Below are 16,246 nucleotides of genomic sequence, written 5' to 3' on the forward strand. Positions count from 1 at the left end.
AATAAATTTTCAACATAAAAGTGTGGGTCAATTATTATTCAACCCCTAGGTTTAATATTTTGTGGAATAACCCTTGTTTGCAATTACAGCTAATAATCGTCTTTTATAAGACCTGATCAGGCCGGCACAGGTCTCTGGAGTTATCTTGGCCCACTCCTCCATGCAGATCTTCTCCAAGTTATCTAGGTTCTTTGGGTGTCTCATGTGGACTTTAATCTTGAGCTCCTTCCATAAGTTTTCAATTGGGTTAAGGTCAGGAGACTGACTAGGCCACTGCAACACCTTGATTTTTTCCCTCTTGAACCAGGCCTTTGTTTTCTTGGCTGTGTGCTTTGGGTCGTTGTCTTGTTGGAAGATGAAATGACGACCCATCTTAAGATCCTTGATGGAGGAGCGGAGGTTCTTGGCCAAAATCTCCAGGTAGGCCGTGCTATCCATATTCCCATGGATGAGGACCAGGTGGCCAGGCCCCTTGGCTGAGAAACAGCCCCACAGCATGATGCTGCCACCACCATGCTTGACTGTAGGGATGGTATTCTTGGGGTCGTATGTAGTGCCATCCAGTCTCCAAACGTCACGTGTGTGGTTGGCATCAAAGATCTCGATCTTGGTCTCATCAGACCAGAGAACCTTGAACCAGTCTGTCTCAGAGTCCTCCAAGTGATCATGAGCAAACTGTAGACGAGCCTTGATATGACGCTTTGAAAGTAAAGATACCTTACGGGCTCGTCTGGAATGGAGACCATTGCGGTGGAGTACGTTACTTATGGTATTGACTGAAACCAATGTCCCCACTGCCATGAGATCTTCCCGGAGCTCCTTCCTTGTTGTCCTTGGGTTAGCCTTGACTCTTCGGACAAGCCTGGCCTCGGCACGGGAGGAAACTTTCAAAGGCTGTCCAGGCCGTGGAAGGCTAACAGTAGTTCCATAAGCCTTCCACTTCCGGATGATGCTCCCAACAGTGGAGACAGGTAGGCCCAACTCCTTGGAAAGGGTTTTGTACCCCTTGCCAGCCTTGTGACCCTCCACGATCTTGTCTCTGATGGCCTTGGAATGCTCCTTTTGTCTTTCCCATGTTGACCATGTATGAGTGCTGTTCACAAGTTTGGGGAGGGTCTTAATTAGTCAGAAAAGGCTGGAAAAAGAGATAATTAATCCAAACATGTGAAGCTCATTGTTCTTTGTGCCTGAAATACTTCTTAATACTTTAGGGGAACCAAACAGAATTCTGGTGGTTTGAGGGGTTGAATAATAAATGACCCTCTGAATAAACTTTTCACAATTTAAAAAAAAAAAAATAAAAACGAAATAACATTCTTTTTTGCTGCAGTGCATTTCACACTTCCAGGCTGATCTACAGTCCAAATGTCACAATGCCAAGTTAATTCCGAATGTGTAAACCTGCTAAATCTGCAGGGGGTTGAATACTACTTGTAGGCACTGTATATCTATATCTATCTATCTATCTATATATATATATATATATATATATATATATATATATATGCCATGTTTTGGAATCGTTTGCATATATACAATACACTCACTGAGTTCCCTGATAACCAGTGTTGTTTGTGATAAAGTGGTGGCAGCGGTGGGATATTTGCGTGGTCTCCCACGCTGTCTGGACGAGCTGGGTACATCACCTGGCTAAGAAACAATGCGCCATTTCGAGGGGCGGCTGCAGGCTGCCGAGAATCCCAGCCCCCAGCTGCCTGGCTTTACCAGACTGGCGATCAAAATACGGCAGGATTTCACTGTTTGGTAGCTCAATGTCTCTTTGAATTGATCTGGAATTCCATAAATTTTACCCTGTAGAACAAATCATGCCCCATCTATTATAGGCACAGCCATGTGTCCAGTACTCATATTGTTGCCATATTGGATGTATTTCTGAACACTGACAAATTAGTGCAATAAAATTTGAGGTGCAAATTGTAATACTTCAAACTTGTGTTGCATCAACTGCATAAAAAAAAATCTAATTATTCACTACCTCACTAGATAAATATATTAGAGGGTATAATTTACAAAAAGACATTTAAGATGTTTTTCTGTTGTTATTGGACTACACAGTCCCAAATAGAGGCAAATTTTTGTTCAAAAACTCCAATCTTGCTCCTTCCCTTTTTGGACATGTGGGGTATAACCATGCTTATAAGAAAGTGGGTAACAAATTTTGGGGTCCACTTTTTGTTGCTACCTCTTTAGAAAGGGAGACATTTGGGGCTAAAGCAATATTTTAGTGAAAACAATTGACATTTTTTAATATGTTAATGTTATCAAATTCTGTTAATTACTTGTGTGTTCAAAATGCTCATTATACACCTGGAAAAAAAAACTTAAGGGGTCTACTTTCCAAAATGGAATCACTTATGAAGTGGGGGTTCTGCTGTTTAGGTACCTTAGGGACACTGCACATGCGACAGTGTCCACAATCTATTTCAGCCAAATTTGCTTTCCAATATTCAAATGGCGCTCCTTCCCTTCTGAGCCTAGCTTTTTGTCCAAACAGAGGTTTCTGACCATATATGGGGTATCCGCGCGCTCAAAAGAAACTGGGTAAAAAGTTATGGAATCCACTTATTGGTGTTTCCTCTTGCAAAAGTGTGACATTTTGGCTAAAGCAACATTTTTGTATAAAAAAATGAACATTTTCAATATGAGAACCTAATGTTACCAAATTCTGTGAAGTACCTGTGGGAACAAAATGCTCACTATACCCCTGGAAAAATTCTTTACGCATCTAGTTTCCAAAATGGGGTCACTTGTGGGGGTTTCTGGTGTTTAGGTACCTTAGGATCCCTGCAAATGCAACATGGTGCCTACAATCTATTTCATCCAAATTTGTGTTCTAAAATTCAAATGGTGCTTCTTCCCTTCTGGGGCCAACCCATTTCTGCAAATAACAGTTTGTGACTACATGTGTGGTATCAGCACACTCAGAACAAATTTTTTGGTCCATTTTGTCTTTCTATCTATAGTAAAAGTGAATAAATTGGGGCTAAAACAACCATTTTAAGGCCGCTTTACACACAGCGACATCGCTATCGAGATGTCGTTGGGGTCACGGAATTCGTGATGCACATCCGGCCTCGTTAGCGACGTCGTTGCGTGTGAAACGCTCGAAAGACCGTTAACGATCAAAATTACTTACCTAATCGTTGATCGTTGAAGCGTTGTTCCTTTCCCTATTATCGTTGCTGTTGCAGGACGCAGGTTGTTCGTCCCTGCGGCAGCACACATCGCTACTTGTGACACCACAGGAACGAGGAACTACATCTTACCTGCGGCCGCCCGCAATGAGGAAGGAAGGAGGTGGGCGAGATGTTCGGCCCGCTCATCTCCGCCCTTCTGCTTCTATTGGGCGGCCGCTTAGTGACTCTGCTGTGACGCCGAACGAACCACCCCCTTAGAAAGGAGGCGGTTCGCCAGCCACAGTGACATCGCTAGGCAGGTAAGTATGTGTGACAGGGACTAACGATATTGTGTGCCACGGGCAGCGATTTGCCCGTGACGCACAAACGACGGGGGCGGGGGTGATCGGCAGTGTTAAAAATATACCCTTAAATATATTTTTCTTCAAATACTGTACGCGATAAGCGCATGAAAGACGAAACTTCAAAAGAATATATAAAAAAATAGATGTATTTTAGATCTAATAAATTGGTTGCCAAAAGTCAGTTACAGAAAGGAGAAAAATAGTATTCTTTGTTAGCTTACATAAAGAGTTGATAATCAGTCCATACTAATCAATAGAATCTTCATTCATCTTTCCTCGGTTCCTGAATGGACTCATGCTGGAGACCTGACAGGCATGTCTTACTTCTTGGAGTGCCTGGATGGATGGATCAGTTGGCGACCTGTGCAAGAGTGCCCCACCACTCCCTCCGTGTCCTGATATATATATATGGCAGCTGTCCAAACCATATAGGGTGGTTCTGCTGGACGCATGTTACATGATGTAATCTTCTGCTCTGGAAACTTCCAGATTGAATATAAATAGGCTATGTCAGCATCTATCTTTATGCAAATACGGACTAAAAATATTTATTCCTTATAGGAACTGTTAGCAATAAGCTATGCCCTCCAATATAGACAGAACTGTGAACATATATAATATGTCCTATTATAAAGTGTTTGATAACTAGATATATTAATTTTAATGTTTTTACAGGCAGCAACATCGCTAACGATGTTGCTGTGTGTAAAGTGGCCTTTAGTTAAAATGTAGTTTGTTTTTTCATTCCAGTTTGCATTAATTCCCATGAAGCACCTAAAGGGTTAATAAACTTGGTGGATGCATTTTTCAGTACTTTGAGGAGTGCAGGTTTTAGAATGGGATCACTTTTGGGTATTTTCTGTCACATAGGCCTCTCAAAATTACTTCAAATGTGATGTTGTCTCCAAACAAATGGTGTTGAAAATTTTTGGGGAAAAATGAGAAATTGCTGATAAAATTTTAACCCTTCTAGCTTTGTAACAAAGAAAAAAAAATTATGTTTAAAACGAATGGTGCTGATGTAAAGTAGAAATGTGGGAAATGTTATTTATTCACTATTTTGTGTGACATAACTCTCTCTGTAAATCCTGAAGAGCTGTGTTAACAATCTATGAAGGGAAGAACTGTTCTGCTTATGAGGCAAAACATAAATAGATCAAATGAAAAAGAAAGGTGATAAGGGACAAGTCCTGTCTTGTGGCTATAGGTAAATGGGTAGAGAATTTCTGCAGTTAAAGGGAACCAATCACCAGGCTTTTTGTATATAACCTAAAGCCAGGGCTATACTGGCCCTATCAGGCTGATTCTATACATACCTGTAGTGGTCAGCTCTGATGTATAGGTTTTGAAATCCAAAAAAGTAAAGTTTATAAAATTAGCTTCTTGTTGAGTGACAGCAGCAATGGAGCAGATAATATATTCATAGTTATCCGCTCCCTCTGTTAGAATTAGCATAAGTATTATACAAACAATTCACTTTGTCTCTTGCAGGACCTGTGTGAGGTCATGTGACCTGGTATCCAGCTTTGTTGGCTGAGGCCCTGCCCCTTCTGGTCACATGGGTATGACCTCACCACAAGTCCTACAAGAGATAAAGTGAATTGTTTGTATAATACTTATGCTAATTCTAACAGAGGGAGGGGATAACTATGAATATATTATCTGCTCCAGTGCAACTGTCACTCAAGCAGCTGCCGATTTTATTAAACTTTACTTTCTTGGATTTGAAAGCCTAAACATCCGAGTTGACCACTACAGGTATGTATAGAATCATCCAGAAGTCTTCTGGACTCCACAGGCTCCTATCCCACGCACAGCTATCCCTCTCCCCACGGGAACCACCACTGCATTTTGCATACTCAGATCCCTGCAGGGGGGCTGTACACACAGGATCTTTATACCCTATAGGAACTCTAAAGTCCCCTTTACACACTGAGACTTTGCTGCACAGCGGGAAACAAAGGACCAAAGAATGGTCCTGAACGATTTGTAGCGATCAGCAACTTCACAGCAGGGGCCAGGTCGCTGATGTGTTTCACACACTGCAATGTCGCTGGGGAGGTCGCTATTACGTCACAAAACCGGTGACGTTACAGCGATGTCGTTTGCGATGTTGCAGTGTGTAAAGCCACCTTAACAGTGGAATCAGTTCCAAGGACTTGGAGTCTTACTCTTTTATAACATTGATCTTAACACGTATTGTGTGGGCCCCATGTTACAGCAATCAAATGAACATTGTGTCCATGAGAGACTTATCGCGTAGACAATAGTAAAGTGGGCCTCTCGTTATAGCATTCAAATAAACGTTGTGTCCACGAGAGGTTTACCCTATAGACAATAGCAAAGGTTGATTACTAATGCCCAATGCCAACACATGTGAACGTATCTTCACCACTCTAGCACCACATACATTATTTTTTAGATCATTTATTTGATAAAGGCCTGACTTTATGGCTGAAACGTCATATTTTGTTCAATATAGCTTTGCATGAATAAAATTGAAATCAAAAGCATCAACATCTCTTTATTTTTTCATGTCCTTTGAGTGCCCGAGTTGACTTTCTATATAATTGACTCTTTTTCTTGGAGGCACCTAACTTACAGTTAGGTCCAGAAATATTTGGACAGTGACACAAGTTTTGTTATTTTAGCGGTTTACAAAAACATGTTCAGAAATACAATTATATATATATAATATGGGCTGAAAGTGCACACTCCCAGCTGCAATATGAGAGTTTTCACATCCAAATCGGAGAAAGGGTTTAGGAATCATAGCTCTCTAATGCATAGCCTCCTCTTTTTCAAGGGACCAAAAGTAATTGGACAAGGGACTCTAAGGGCTGCAATTAACTCTGAAGGCGTCTCCCTCGTTAACCTGTAATCAATGAAGTAGTTAAAACGTCTGGGGTTGATTACAGGTGTGTGGTTTTGCATTTGGAAGCTGTTGCTGTGACCAGACAACATCCGGTCTAAGGAACTCTCAATTGAGGTGAAGCAGAACATCTTGAGGCTGAAAAAAAAGAAAAAATCCATCAGAGAGATAGCAGACATGCTTGGAGTAGCAAAATCAACAGTCGGGTACATTCTGAGAAAAAAGGAATTGACTGGTGAGCTTGGGAACTCAAAAAGGCCTGGGCGTCCACGGATGACAACAGTGGTGGATGATCGCCGCATACTTTCTTTGGTGAAGAAGAACCCGTTCACAACATCAACTGAAGTCCAGAACACTCTCAGTGAAGTAGGTGTATCTGTCTCTAAGTCAACTGTAAAGAGAAGACTCCATGAAAGTCAATACAAAGGGTTCACATCTAGATGCAAACCATTTATCAATTTCAAAAATAGGCCAGAGTTAAATTTGCTGAAAAACACCTCATGAAGCCAGCTCAGTTCTGGAAAAGTATTCTATGGACAGATGAGACAAAGATCAACCTGTACCAGAATGATGGGAAGAAAAAAGTTTGGAGAAGAAAGGGAACGGCACATGATCCAAGGCACACCACATCCTCTGTAAAACATGGTGGAGGCAATGTGATGGCATGGGCATGCATGGCTTTCAATGGCACTAAGTCACTTGTGTTTATTGATGACATAACAGCAGACAAGAGTAGCCGGATGAATTCTGAAGTGTACCGGGATATACTTTCAGCCCAGATTCAGCCAAATGCTGCAAAGTTGATCGGACGGCGCTTCATAGTACAGATGGACAATGACCCCAAGCATACAACCAAAGCTACCCAGGAGTTCATGAGTGCAAAAAAGTGGAACATTCTGCAATGGCCAAGTCAATCACCAGATCTTAACCCAATTGAGCATGCATTTCACTTGCTCAAATCCAGACTTAAGACGGAAAGACCCACAAACATGCAAGACCTGAAGGCTGCGGCTGTAAAGGCCTGGCAAAGCATTAAGAAGGAGGAAAGCCAGCGTTTGGTGATGTCCATGGGTTCCAGACTTAAGGCAGTGATTGCCTCCAAAGGATTCGCAACAAAATATTGAAAATAAAAATATTTTGTTTGGATTTGGTTTATTTGTCCAATTACTTTTGACCTCCTAAAATGTGGAGTGTTTGTAAAGAAATGTGTACAATTCCTACAATTTCTATCAGATATTTTTGTTCAAACCTTCAAATTAAACGTTACAATCTGCACTTGAATTCTGTTGTAGAGGTTTCATTTCAAATCCAATGTGGTGGCATGCAGAGCCCAACTCGCGAAAATTGTGTCACTGTCCAAATATTTCTGGACCTAACTGTATATGTGAGCCAGATTCTATTCTATATATATTTAGATTTCAGAGCATCACTGGCATTATAGTCTAATTATGAGCACAAACAATACAGGAACTTTGTGATGTCCTTATGTCCTACACATAGTTGTTCTACCAGAAAGACAAGATAAAAAAAATTATGGAAACCTTTGACTTTGTCATGTAAATCTGACTTTTTTCCTCAGGTTTTTGTCTGAATGAAATCCGATGGTGTACAGTTTCTGAAGCCGAGAACAAAAAATGCAACGCCATGAGCGCGTCTTTCGCTGAAGCAAAGATCGTGCCTTCTTTGTCCTGTGTTAATGGCACGTCACCGTTAAACTGTGTAAAAAATGTGCAGGTGTGTGGAAATCTTCATAAAAACACATTTGCATTACTTTCACATTACCTGAAAGTGGCCAGAGTGTCAGCATAACTACTTACAATCATCTGATTGAAAGATTAATCGTTCACTTTCACAGGATGAAGGCCTGTCCTGTCACTCAGGTTCATGGCTTTTACACTCACAGTACAATTATCAAAGTTCTCTCTTAAAGTGAATCTGTCAGCAGGTTTTTGCTATGGAATCTGAGAGCTGCATGATGTAAGGGCTGAGAGACTGATTGAAGTGATGTGGCACTTATTAGGCTATGTAGCTGTTTCAATAAAATTAGTCTTTTATCAGCAGGAGATTATCAATTCAGGACTAGGTGTCGCCTGCCTGCTGGTCAACTGCTCTGTGTAACCAGTGATTATTAGTGTTATTTCAATATACAGTTTGAGGAAGAGGTTATACAGGGCTCAGTATTCTGAGTACTGATAGAACTGCAGCAGAAAAAACTGTGATTGTATTAAAATGACAGCAAACAGACTAGCAAGTGACACAACATTGTAATCAGGGTCTCTGCATCTCATTATGCTGCTCACAGATTACATAGCTGGTGTCCGATTCTCTTTAAAAAGAACCAATCATCAGGATTTTCATATATAACCTAAAGCCAGTGCTATACTGGCACTATCAGGGTGATTCTCTACATACCATTAGCGATCAGCTCAGATGTATAGGTTGTGAAATCCAAGAAAGTAGAGTTTATAAAATCATCAGCTTCTTGAGTGGGGGAGGGGGGGCGTTATTCATAGTTATCCCCTCACCCTGTTAGAATTAGCATAAGTATTATACTTTTTGACTTGCAGGACCTGTGCTGAGGTCATACCCATGTGATCATAAGGGGCGGGGCCTCAGCCAACAGAAAAATGTCGCTTCCTGCTATCAGCTTTGTTGACTGAGGCCCTGCCCTTCCTGGTCACATGGGTATGACCTCAGCACAAGTCCTGCAAGTCAAAAAGTATAATACTTATGCTAATTCTAACAGGAGGAGGGGATAACTATGAATACCCCCCAGATATTATCTGATCCTCAGCTGCTGTCACTCAAGAAGCTGGTGATTTTATAAACTTTACTTTCTTGGATTTCAAAACCTAAACATCCGAGCTGACCACTAATGGTATGTAGAGAATCAGCCTGATAGTGCAGCTATAGCACTGGCTTTAGGTTGTATATGAAAATCCTGGTGATTGGTGTGCTTTAAGCCCATCATACACAATAGATTGCTGTTGCCTCAACAATGGTTCGGGCAATTGTTCATCCAGCAGCTATTTTGGCCATCTCTCCTATACATAACATCACTCATTTAGTCCTGTATTTTCAATGAGAGCCACCACCAGAAATATTGCTGGCAGAATAACAAAAGGATCTACAGCATGAAATCGTAAATGCCACATCTTTAACTCTCTGCACACATTAAAGTGAACCTGCCAAGTAAAAAAAACACCACTAACCTGCAGATATGGGGCTAATCTGTAGGTTAATAGTATTCTGACGCCATGGTGCCACAGCACTGAGAGTTCCGGTAAATGTTATTCCTCCCGGCAGCCTCGGGGTTTCAGTTAAAGATGTAGTTATGCGGCTTTATTCAGTGCATAGTGAGCGGCAGTTTTACCACACCCCAACACTGAATGAAAGATGGCTCTGTCCTAATGCAATGCAGAGCTGGCTGTCAGTCAGTGCTGCGAGGCGTAGTTACAAGCTGCCGCTCTCTATGTACTAAGTGATGACTGAAACAGCACCGACCGCATCTCTATAATTGAAAGCCCGAGTGTAATGCAAGTCACTACTTACGGATATTACAGATGGAGAAGTAGTCAGGCAAGCCGGGGTCTAGTAACAGGAGGACACCGAAGCGCACTCAGCTCATAATCTGAGGGTCAGAATTCCAGGAGGGCACGTACTAGATTCAGGGAGAAAACTGAGACGTGGTCAGGTAATGGTCCAAGGTCAAAAGCCAAAAGAGGTCATGACAGGAACAGGAAGCAGGCAGAGAGAAGTCAAACAATGGTCTGGGGTCAAGAAACAAGGATCAGAACATATGCAGAAACACAGGCCAATAGCATAACAACAGAACCAGAATGTACGACTGGCAAGGTTCTGGGAGAGCAAGCTCCGTAAAAAAGCAGAGCAATAACCAGAAAGATGAAACATGTGAGTAATCAGCAGCTCCCAGAGCCAGCATGGAATCCTACGCTGTCAATCAACCTGCCAGCATAGTAGCTCAGGAAAACACACCAGAGCATCTCCTAATGTGCAAGGTGCTGTGCACAGAGAAATCCTGACACCGAGGCTGCCAGGAGGAATAAAGTTAATTTCCTCCTGGCAGCGAGGCTCTCAGTGTGGCAGAGCTTTATTAATCTTAAGATTAACCTCATATCTGTAGGTTAGTAGCCTTTTTTTTACATGACAAGATCCCTGAAAACTATCGCCTGATCCTGTCAATATTGGCGGGTTTGGCTGACATTAATCTAATATGTATGGGAGGTTTTAGTGTCATGTCACCCGAACAGATTGCAAAAGAAGTTGACTTTTCTTATTCAATAAAATAAAGCAGAAATTATATAAAAAATTTCAAATTGTTAAACTAATTAACATATTAGAAGATTATATTTTATTTGTTATACAAAGAATAAACGTAATTTTCTGAACTTGGAATACCTCATTAAATCTGCTGCATTTCATTGTTACAGAAACACTAGAACCATCTGAGATAACTCATCTACATTCTCAGGAATTAAAGAAGAAAATGGAATATTACTGCACCTAATATCTATTGTGCCTCACACTTATTTTATATTTATATACAGGATAATAAGGCAGATGCTGTATCTCTCAGTGGTATTCTCACATATAAAGCTGGAAGGTGGTATAACCTAAAGCCAGTGGTAGGAGAAGTATATGACCAAGGTTAGTGTCCCAACACACTTAACGCATACACATACAAATGTAGTTGGTTGCACACCCTTTGGAATAAATAAATTCAATCAATTGCTTCCTATAACCATCAATAAGCTTCTTACACTTCTTAACTGAAATTTTGGACCACTTTTCTTTTGCAAACAGTTCCAGGCCTCTCATATATGACGGGCGCCTTCTCCCAACAGCAATTTTAAGATCTCTGCACAGGTGTTCAATGGGATTTAAATCCGGACTCATTGCTGCCACTTCAGAACTCTCCAGCGCTTTGTTTCCATCCGTTTTTGGATACTTTTTTGGATACTTCTTGAAGTATGTTTGGGGTCATTGTCCTGCTGAAATACCCATGACGTAGGATGCAAACTTAGCTTTCTGACACTGGACTCTACATTGTGACCCAAAATCCTTTGATAATCTTCAGATTTCACGATGCCTTGAACACAGTCATGGCACTGAGTGCCAGAGGCATCAAAACAGCTCCAAAACATCTTTAAACCTCTGCCATATTTGACTGTAGGTACTGTTCTTTTTTTGTAGGTCTCATTCCATTTTCAGTAAACCGTAGAATGATGTGTTCTACCAAAACACTCTATCTTAGTCTCATCTGTCTACAAGATACTTTCCCAGAAGGATTTGGCTTACTTACGTACATTTGGCAAACTGCAGTCTAGATATTTAATGTCTCTTTGTCAGCAGTGGAGTCCTCATGGGTCTCCTGCTATAGCGTTTCATTTCATTAAAATGTTGACGGATAGTTTGTACTGACACTGATGCACCCTGAGCCTGCAGGACAGCTTGAATAGTTTGGACTTGATTGGGGCTGCTTATCCACCATCTGGACTATCCTGAATTGCAACCTTTCATCAATTTTTCTCTGCTGCCCACATTGTGGGAGATTAGCTACAGTGCCATGGGTTGTAAACTTCTTGATTATGTTGCCACCATGGTCAAAGGAACATGAAGATCTCTGGAGATGGACTTGCAACTTTGAAATTGTTGCTATTTTTCAACAATTTGGATTTTCATGTCCTCACACAGTTCTTTTCTCTTCTTTCTGTTCTCCATGCTTAGTGTGGCACCCAGACACACAATGCAAAGATTGAGTCAACTTTTCCCCTTTTTATCTGGTTTCAGCTGTGATTTTCATATTGCCCACACCTGTTACTTGTCACAGATGAGTTTGAATGAAATTTACATGCTTGAAACAAAGTTCTTTGCTCACAATTTTGGAAAGGTGCCAACAATTTTGTTAGGCCCGTTTTTGTAGAGTTTTGTGTGACATTATGACCGACTTGCCTATTTTTCTGTTGTTTTTTTTATTATTTCAAAGGAACGTATTATTGAACACGTTGCCAATGTTGAAAATTAATATATTTCTAAAGGTGCTATTGAAATCTGATGAGAAATTCACATCAATAACACCTTTAGAAATATATTTACATACAAAAATTAGTGAGGTGTATATAAAGAACTCACATTTTTTCTTATCAAAATGTTTATTTTTCTGTTAAAAGTTATATGTAGATAATGTTACCTACAGGTGTGGGCACCTCATATTATGCCGTGGCAGTGGTCAAGAAGACATCTAATTTTACAATAAATACTCTGAAAGGCGCCAAGTCATGTCACACTGGCTATGAGAAGACTTCAGGGTGGAATGTGCCAATTGGTTATTTTATTGATAGTGGCCGCATGTCTGCTGTAGCCTGTGACATCCCAAAAGGTAAGAGTAAAAACATAACTGTGAATCAATATGTTTGAAAATATGATTTCTGAAATATGTTTGCCATTAGAAAGTTGTCAAAGAAACTGCTTGCCCCACAATTTACTTATCTCAGACATTTGTAATTGTTGTCAAAGTTTGACCCATTATCTGTGTTTGACCTTTATTATATTATATAAGATCAGCATGCCATGTGCTGGGATTTCTATATGTTCTGATTAATGCACTGTTATTACTACCTATAGGAGTGAGCGATTTCTTTTCCAAAAGTTGTGTACCTGGAGTTGAAGAATCAAAATATCCCTCTCTATGTGATCTGTGCAAGGGAAATAGCACTAATGGAACTCAATGTGGGCAGGATAAGTACCAGGACTATGATGGAGCCTTTAGGTATGCACAGACAAATGTTTACATATTAAGAGGAAATAATTTTTAAAAGTGTTGAAATATTTTATAACTTTTTATTATATATCTAAAAATAAGAGCGCTGATAGTGTAACACCAAAGGACAGTGTGGTAAATGCAATAGAATACACACTCACCTAGTAAAGTTGTGAAAGTCACAACTACTGATACGCATGAGATAATGGCGTCTGCTGCAGCCCCACGTGGAAGAGCGTTCAAGAGATATGTAGAAGGGGTTAAATCCACGCATCAGCCAAATATGAAACTGTAGAATCGTTGATGAAGGATAATATTCTTATTTCATCGGTCTACCGATGAAATAAAAAGATTATCCTTCATCAACGATTCTACAGTTTCATATTTGGCTTATGCGCGGATTTAACCCCTTCTACATATCTCTTGAACATAACTTTTTATTACACAGACATGAAAAGGGAGGACGGGAGTGTCAGGACCTCAACCCTTAAGGCGTGCTTTACACGCTGCGATGTCGTTGGGGTCACAGAATTTGTGACGCACATCCGGCTGCGTTAGCGATGTCGTTGTGTGTGACACCTATGAGCGATTTTGAATCGTTGCAAAAACGTGCAAAATCGCTAATCGGTGACATGCCCCCCTATTCTCAATTATCGTTGCTGCTGCAGGTACGATGTTGTTCGTCGTTCCTGCGGCAGCACACATCGCTATGTGTGACACCGCAGGAACGAGGAACCTCACCTTACCTGCGGCCGCCGGCAATGAGGAAGGAACGAGGTGGGCGGGATGTTCGTCCCGCTCATCTCCGCCCCTCCGCTTTGATTGGATGGCCGCTTAGTGACGTTGCTGTGACATCGAACAAACCGCCCCCCTTAGAAAGGAGGCGGTTCGCTGGTCACAGCGACGTCACTAGGCAGGTAAGTAGTGTGACGGGTCCGTGCGATTTTGTGCGCCACGGGCAGCGATTTGTCCGTGACGCACAAACGATGGTGGCGGGTACGCACGCTAGCGATCTCGCTAGCAAGATCGCAGCGTGTAAAGCGGCCTTTACTGATTTAAAGGGGTTGTCCACTAAAAAGACAACCCATTCTGACTCCACTTGTTTCGCCCAGTTAAAATAAAAGACCCTGTACTCATCTCCTGTTCTGGTGCCGTTCCAGTGCTGAGGGTAATCGCGATTCGGGGCTCATGTGATATTGGGATGTCACGCGAGCCCCACGTCCAATCACCACAGGCTTCTCTCTTCACTCCTTCAGACCATGAATGAAACAGGACGTGACACTGTGGCTGCCACTCACTATCTGTTGATTGCTCATTTGGTCTGAAAGTGTGGCGAGAGAAGTCAGTGGTGATTGGATGCAGGGCTCCCGTGACATCACAATGTCACGTGAGCCATAAACCGCAATTACCGACAACACTTGAATGGCACCAGAACAGAAGATGAGTACAAAGTGTTTTATTTTAACTGAGGGAAACAAGTAGAATCAGAAGCCAATGTCCTAGTAGTGGACAAACCCTTTAATAAAACTAGCTGTGTTAGTCCTGTGTGTTATTTGTTTTATTTATTTAATAAAGACAGCGGTGTTCTCATGATCTCATTTGATTTTTCAGGTGTCTGGTGGATGAAGGAGATGTGGCTTTTGTAAAGCATAGCACCGTGCTGGACAATTCAGATGGCATGTATATTTTAACTTTTGCTTTCATATTAAATTGATATCTAGGGAAGATCGGTATGGTGGGTAGTCAATTAGTTATGCACAGCTTAGTTTTCTTGAGCTTTTAGGAATAGGTAAGGGAGAACAATACATATGGCAGTTGCCTTTCTTTCCTTTTCCAGTTTCCTTTTTTTCTTTCATGGCTAGGGCTGAGAACACTTGGGCTGCTTATTGTCACGAGCACACAACACACGGGTGTAGGCATTCTACATCTCCACATTAATTTAGTTTCATGATATTTAGGTCCTTCTGCAGTCACCAAACCTTCAAATTCAAAACGACAGTCATTATTTTCTGCTTACTTTTATGTGTCAAAGAGGAGTCCTCAGCTCTCCTGACATGTCTGTTTGAGAAAATTCTTGAGTTCTCTATCATTTAAGAATCATATAATTTAACACTGTGCCATATTTTTCATTATTCTGTATGGGGGACTATGTGGGGCCCATTATTCTGGAGGACTATGCAGAGATCCGGGGCCCCTTATTCTGTATGGAGAACTATGTGGGGCCCATTATTCTGTATGGAGGGCTATGTGAGGCCCATTATTCTGTATGGAGGACTATGTGGGTCCATTATTCTGTACAGAGGACTATGTGGGTCCATTATTCTGTACAGAGGACTATGTGGGGCTCATTATTCTGTATGGAGGGCTATGTGGGTCCATTATTCTGTACAGAGGACTATGTGGGGTACATTATTCTGTATGGAGGACTATGTGGGCCCATTATTCTGTATGGAGGACTATGTGGGGTACATTATTCTGTATGGAGGGCTATGTGGGTCCATTATTCTGTACAGAGGACTATGTGGGGCCCATTATTCTGTATGGAGGACTATGTGGGGCCCATTATTCTGTTTGGAAGGTTATGTGGGGCCAGTTATTCTGTATAGAGGACTATTTGGAGTCCATTATTCTGTATGGAGGGCTATGTGAATCCCATTATTCTGTATGGAGGGCTATGTGATGCCCATTATTCTGTATGGAGGACTATGTGGGGCGCATTATTCTGTATGGAGGGCTATGTGGGGCCCATTATTCTGTATGGAGGGCTATGTGATGCCCATTATTCTGTGTGTAGGGCTATGTGGGGCCCATTATTCTGTATGGGGGACTATGTGGGGCCCATTATTCTGTATGGAGGGCTATGTGGACCCCATTATTCTGTATGGAGGGCTATGTAGTTCCCCTTATTCTGTATGGAGGGCTATGTGAGGTACATTATTCTGTATGGAGGGATATGTAGGGCACATTATTCTATATGGAGGACTATGTAGGGCCCAATATTCTATATGGAGAGCTATGTAGTTCCCATTATTATGTATGGAGCGCTATGTGAGGTCTATTATTCTTTATGGAAGGCTATGTGTGTCCCATT

At 41.4% G+C, this 16,246-nt stretch overlaps 1 protein-coding gene across 1 annotated transcript in view; it reads left to right on the top strand.

Moving 5' to 3' along the window:
• Positions 1-16,246, top strand: part of MELTF (melanotransferrin) — a 127,517-nt gene that overhangs the window by 31,685 nt on the left and 79,586 nt on the right. Inside the window, exons 2-6 of the mRNA XM_075338530.1 lie at positions 7,954-8,108; positions 10,943-11,042; positions 12,592-12,774; positions 13,020-13,164; positions 14,767-14,831. Coding sequence (XP_075194645.1) covers positions 7,954-8,108; positions 10,943-11,042; positions 12,592-12,774; positions 13,020-13,164; positions 14,767-14,831 — 648 coding nt within the window. The remainder of the gene's footprint in view (positions 1-7,953; positions 8,109-10,942; positions 11,043-12,591; positions 12,775-13,019; positions 13,165-14,766; positions 14,832-16,246) is intronic.

Source organism: Anomaloglossus baeobatrachus, chromosome 3 (assembly GCF_048569485.1).
Source record: "Anomaloglossus baeobatrachus isolate aAnoBae1 chromosome 3, aAnoBae1.hap1, whole genome shotgun sequence".
Taxonomy (NCBI): Eukaryota; Metazoa; Chordata; class Amphibia; order Anura; family Aromobatidae; genus Anomaloglossus; species Anomaloglossus baeobatrachus.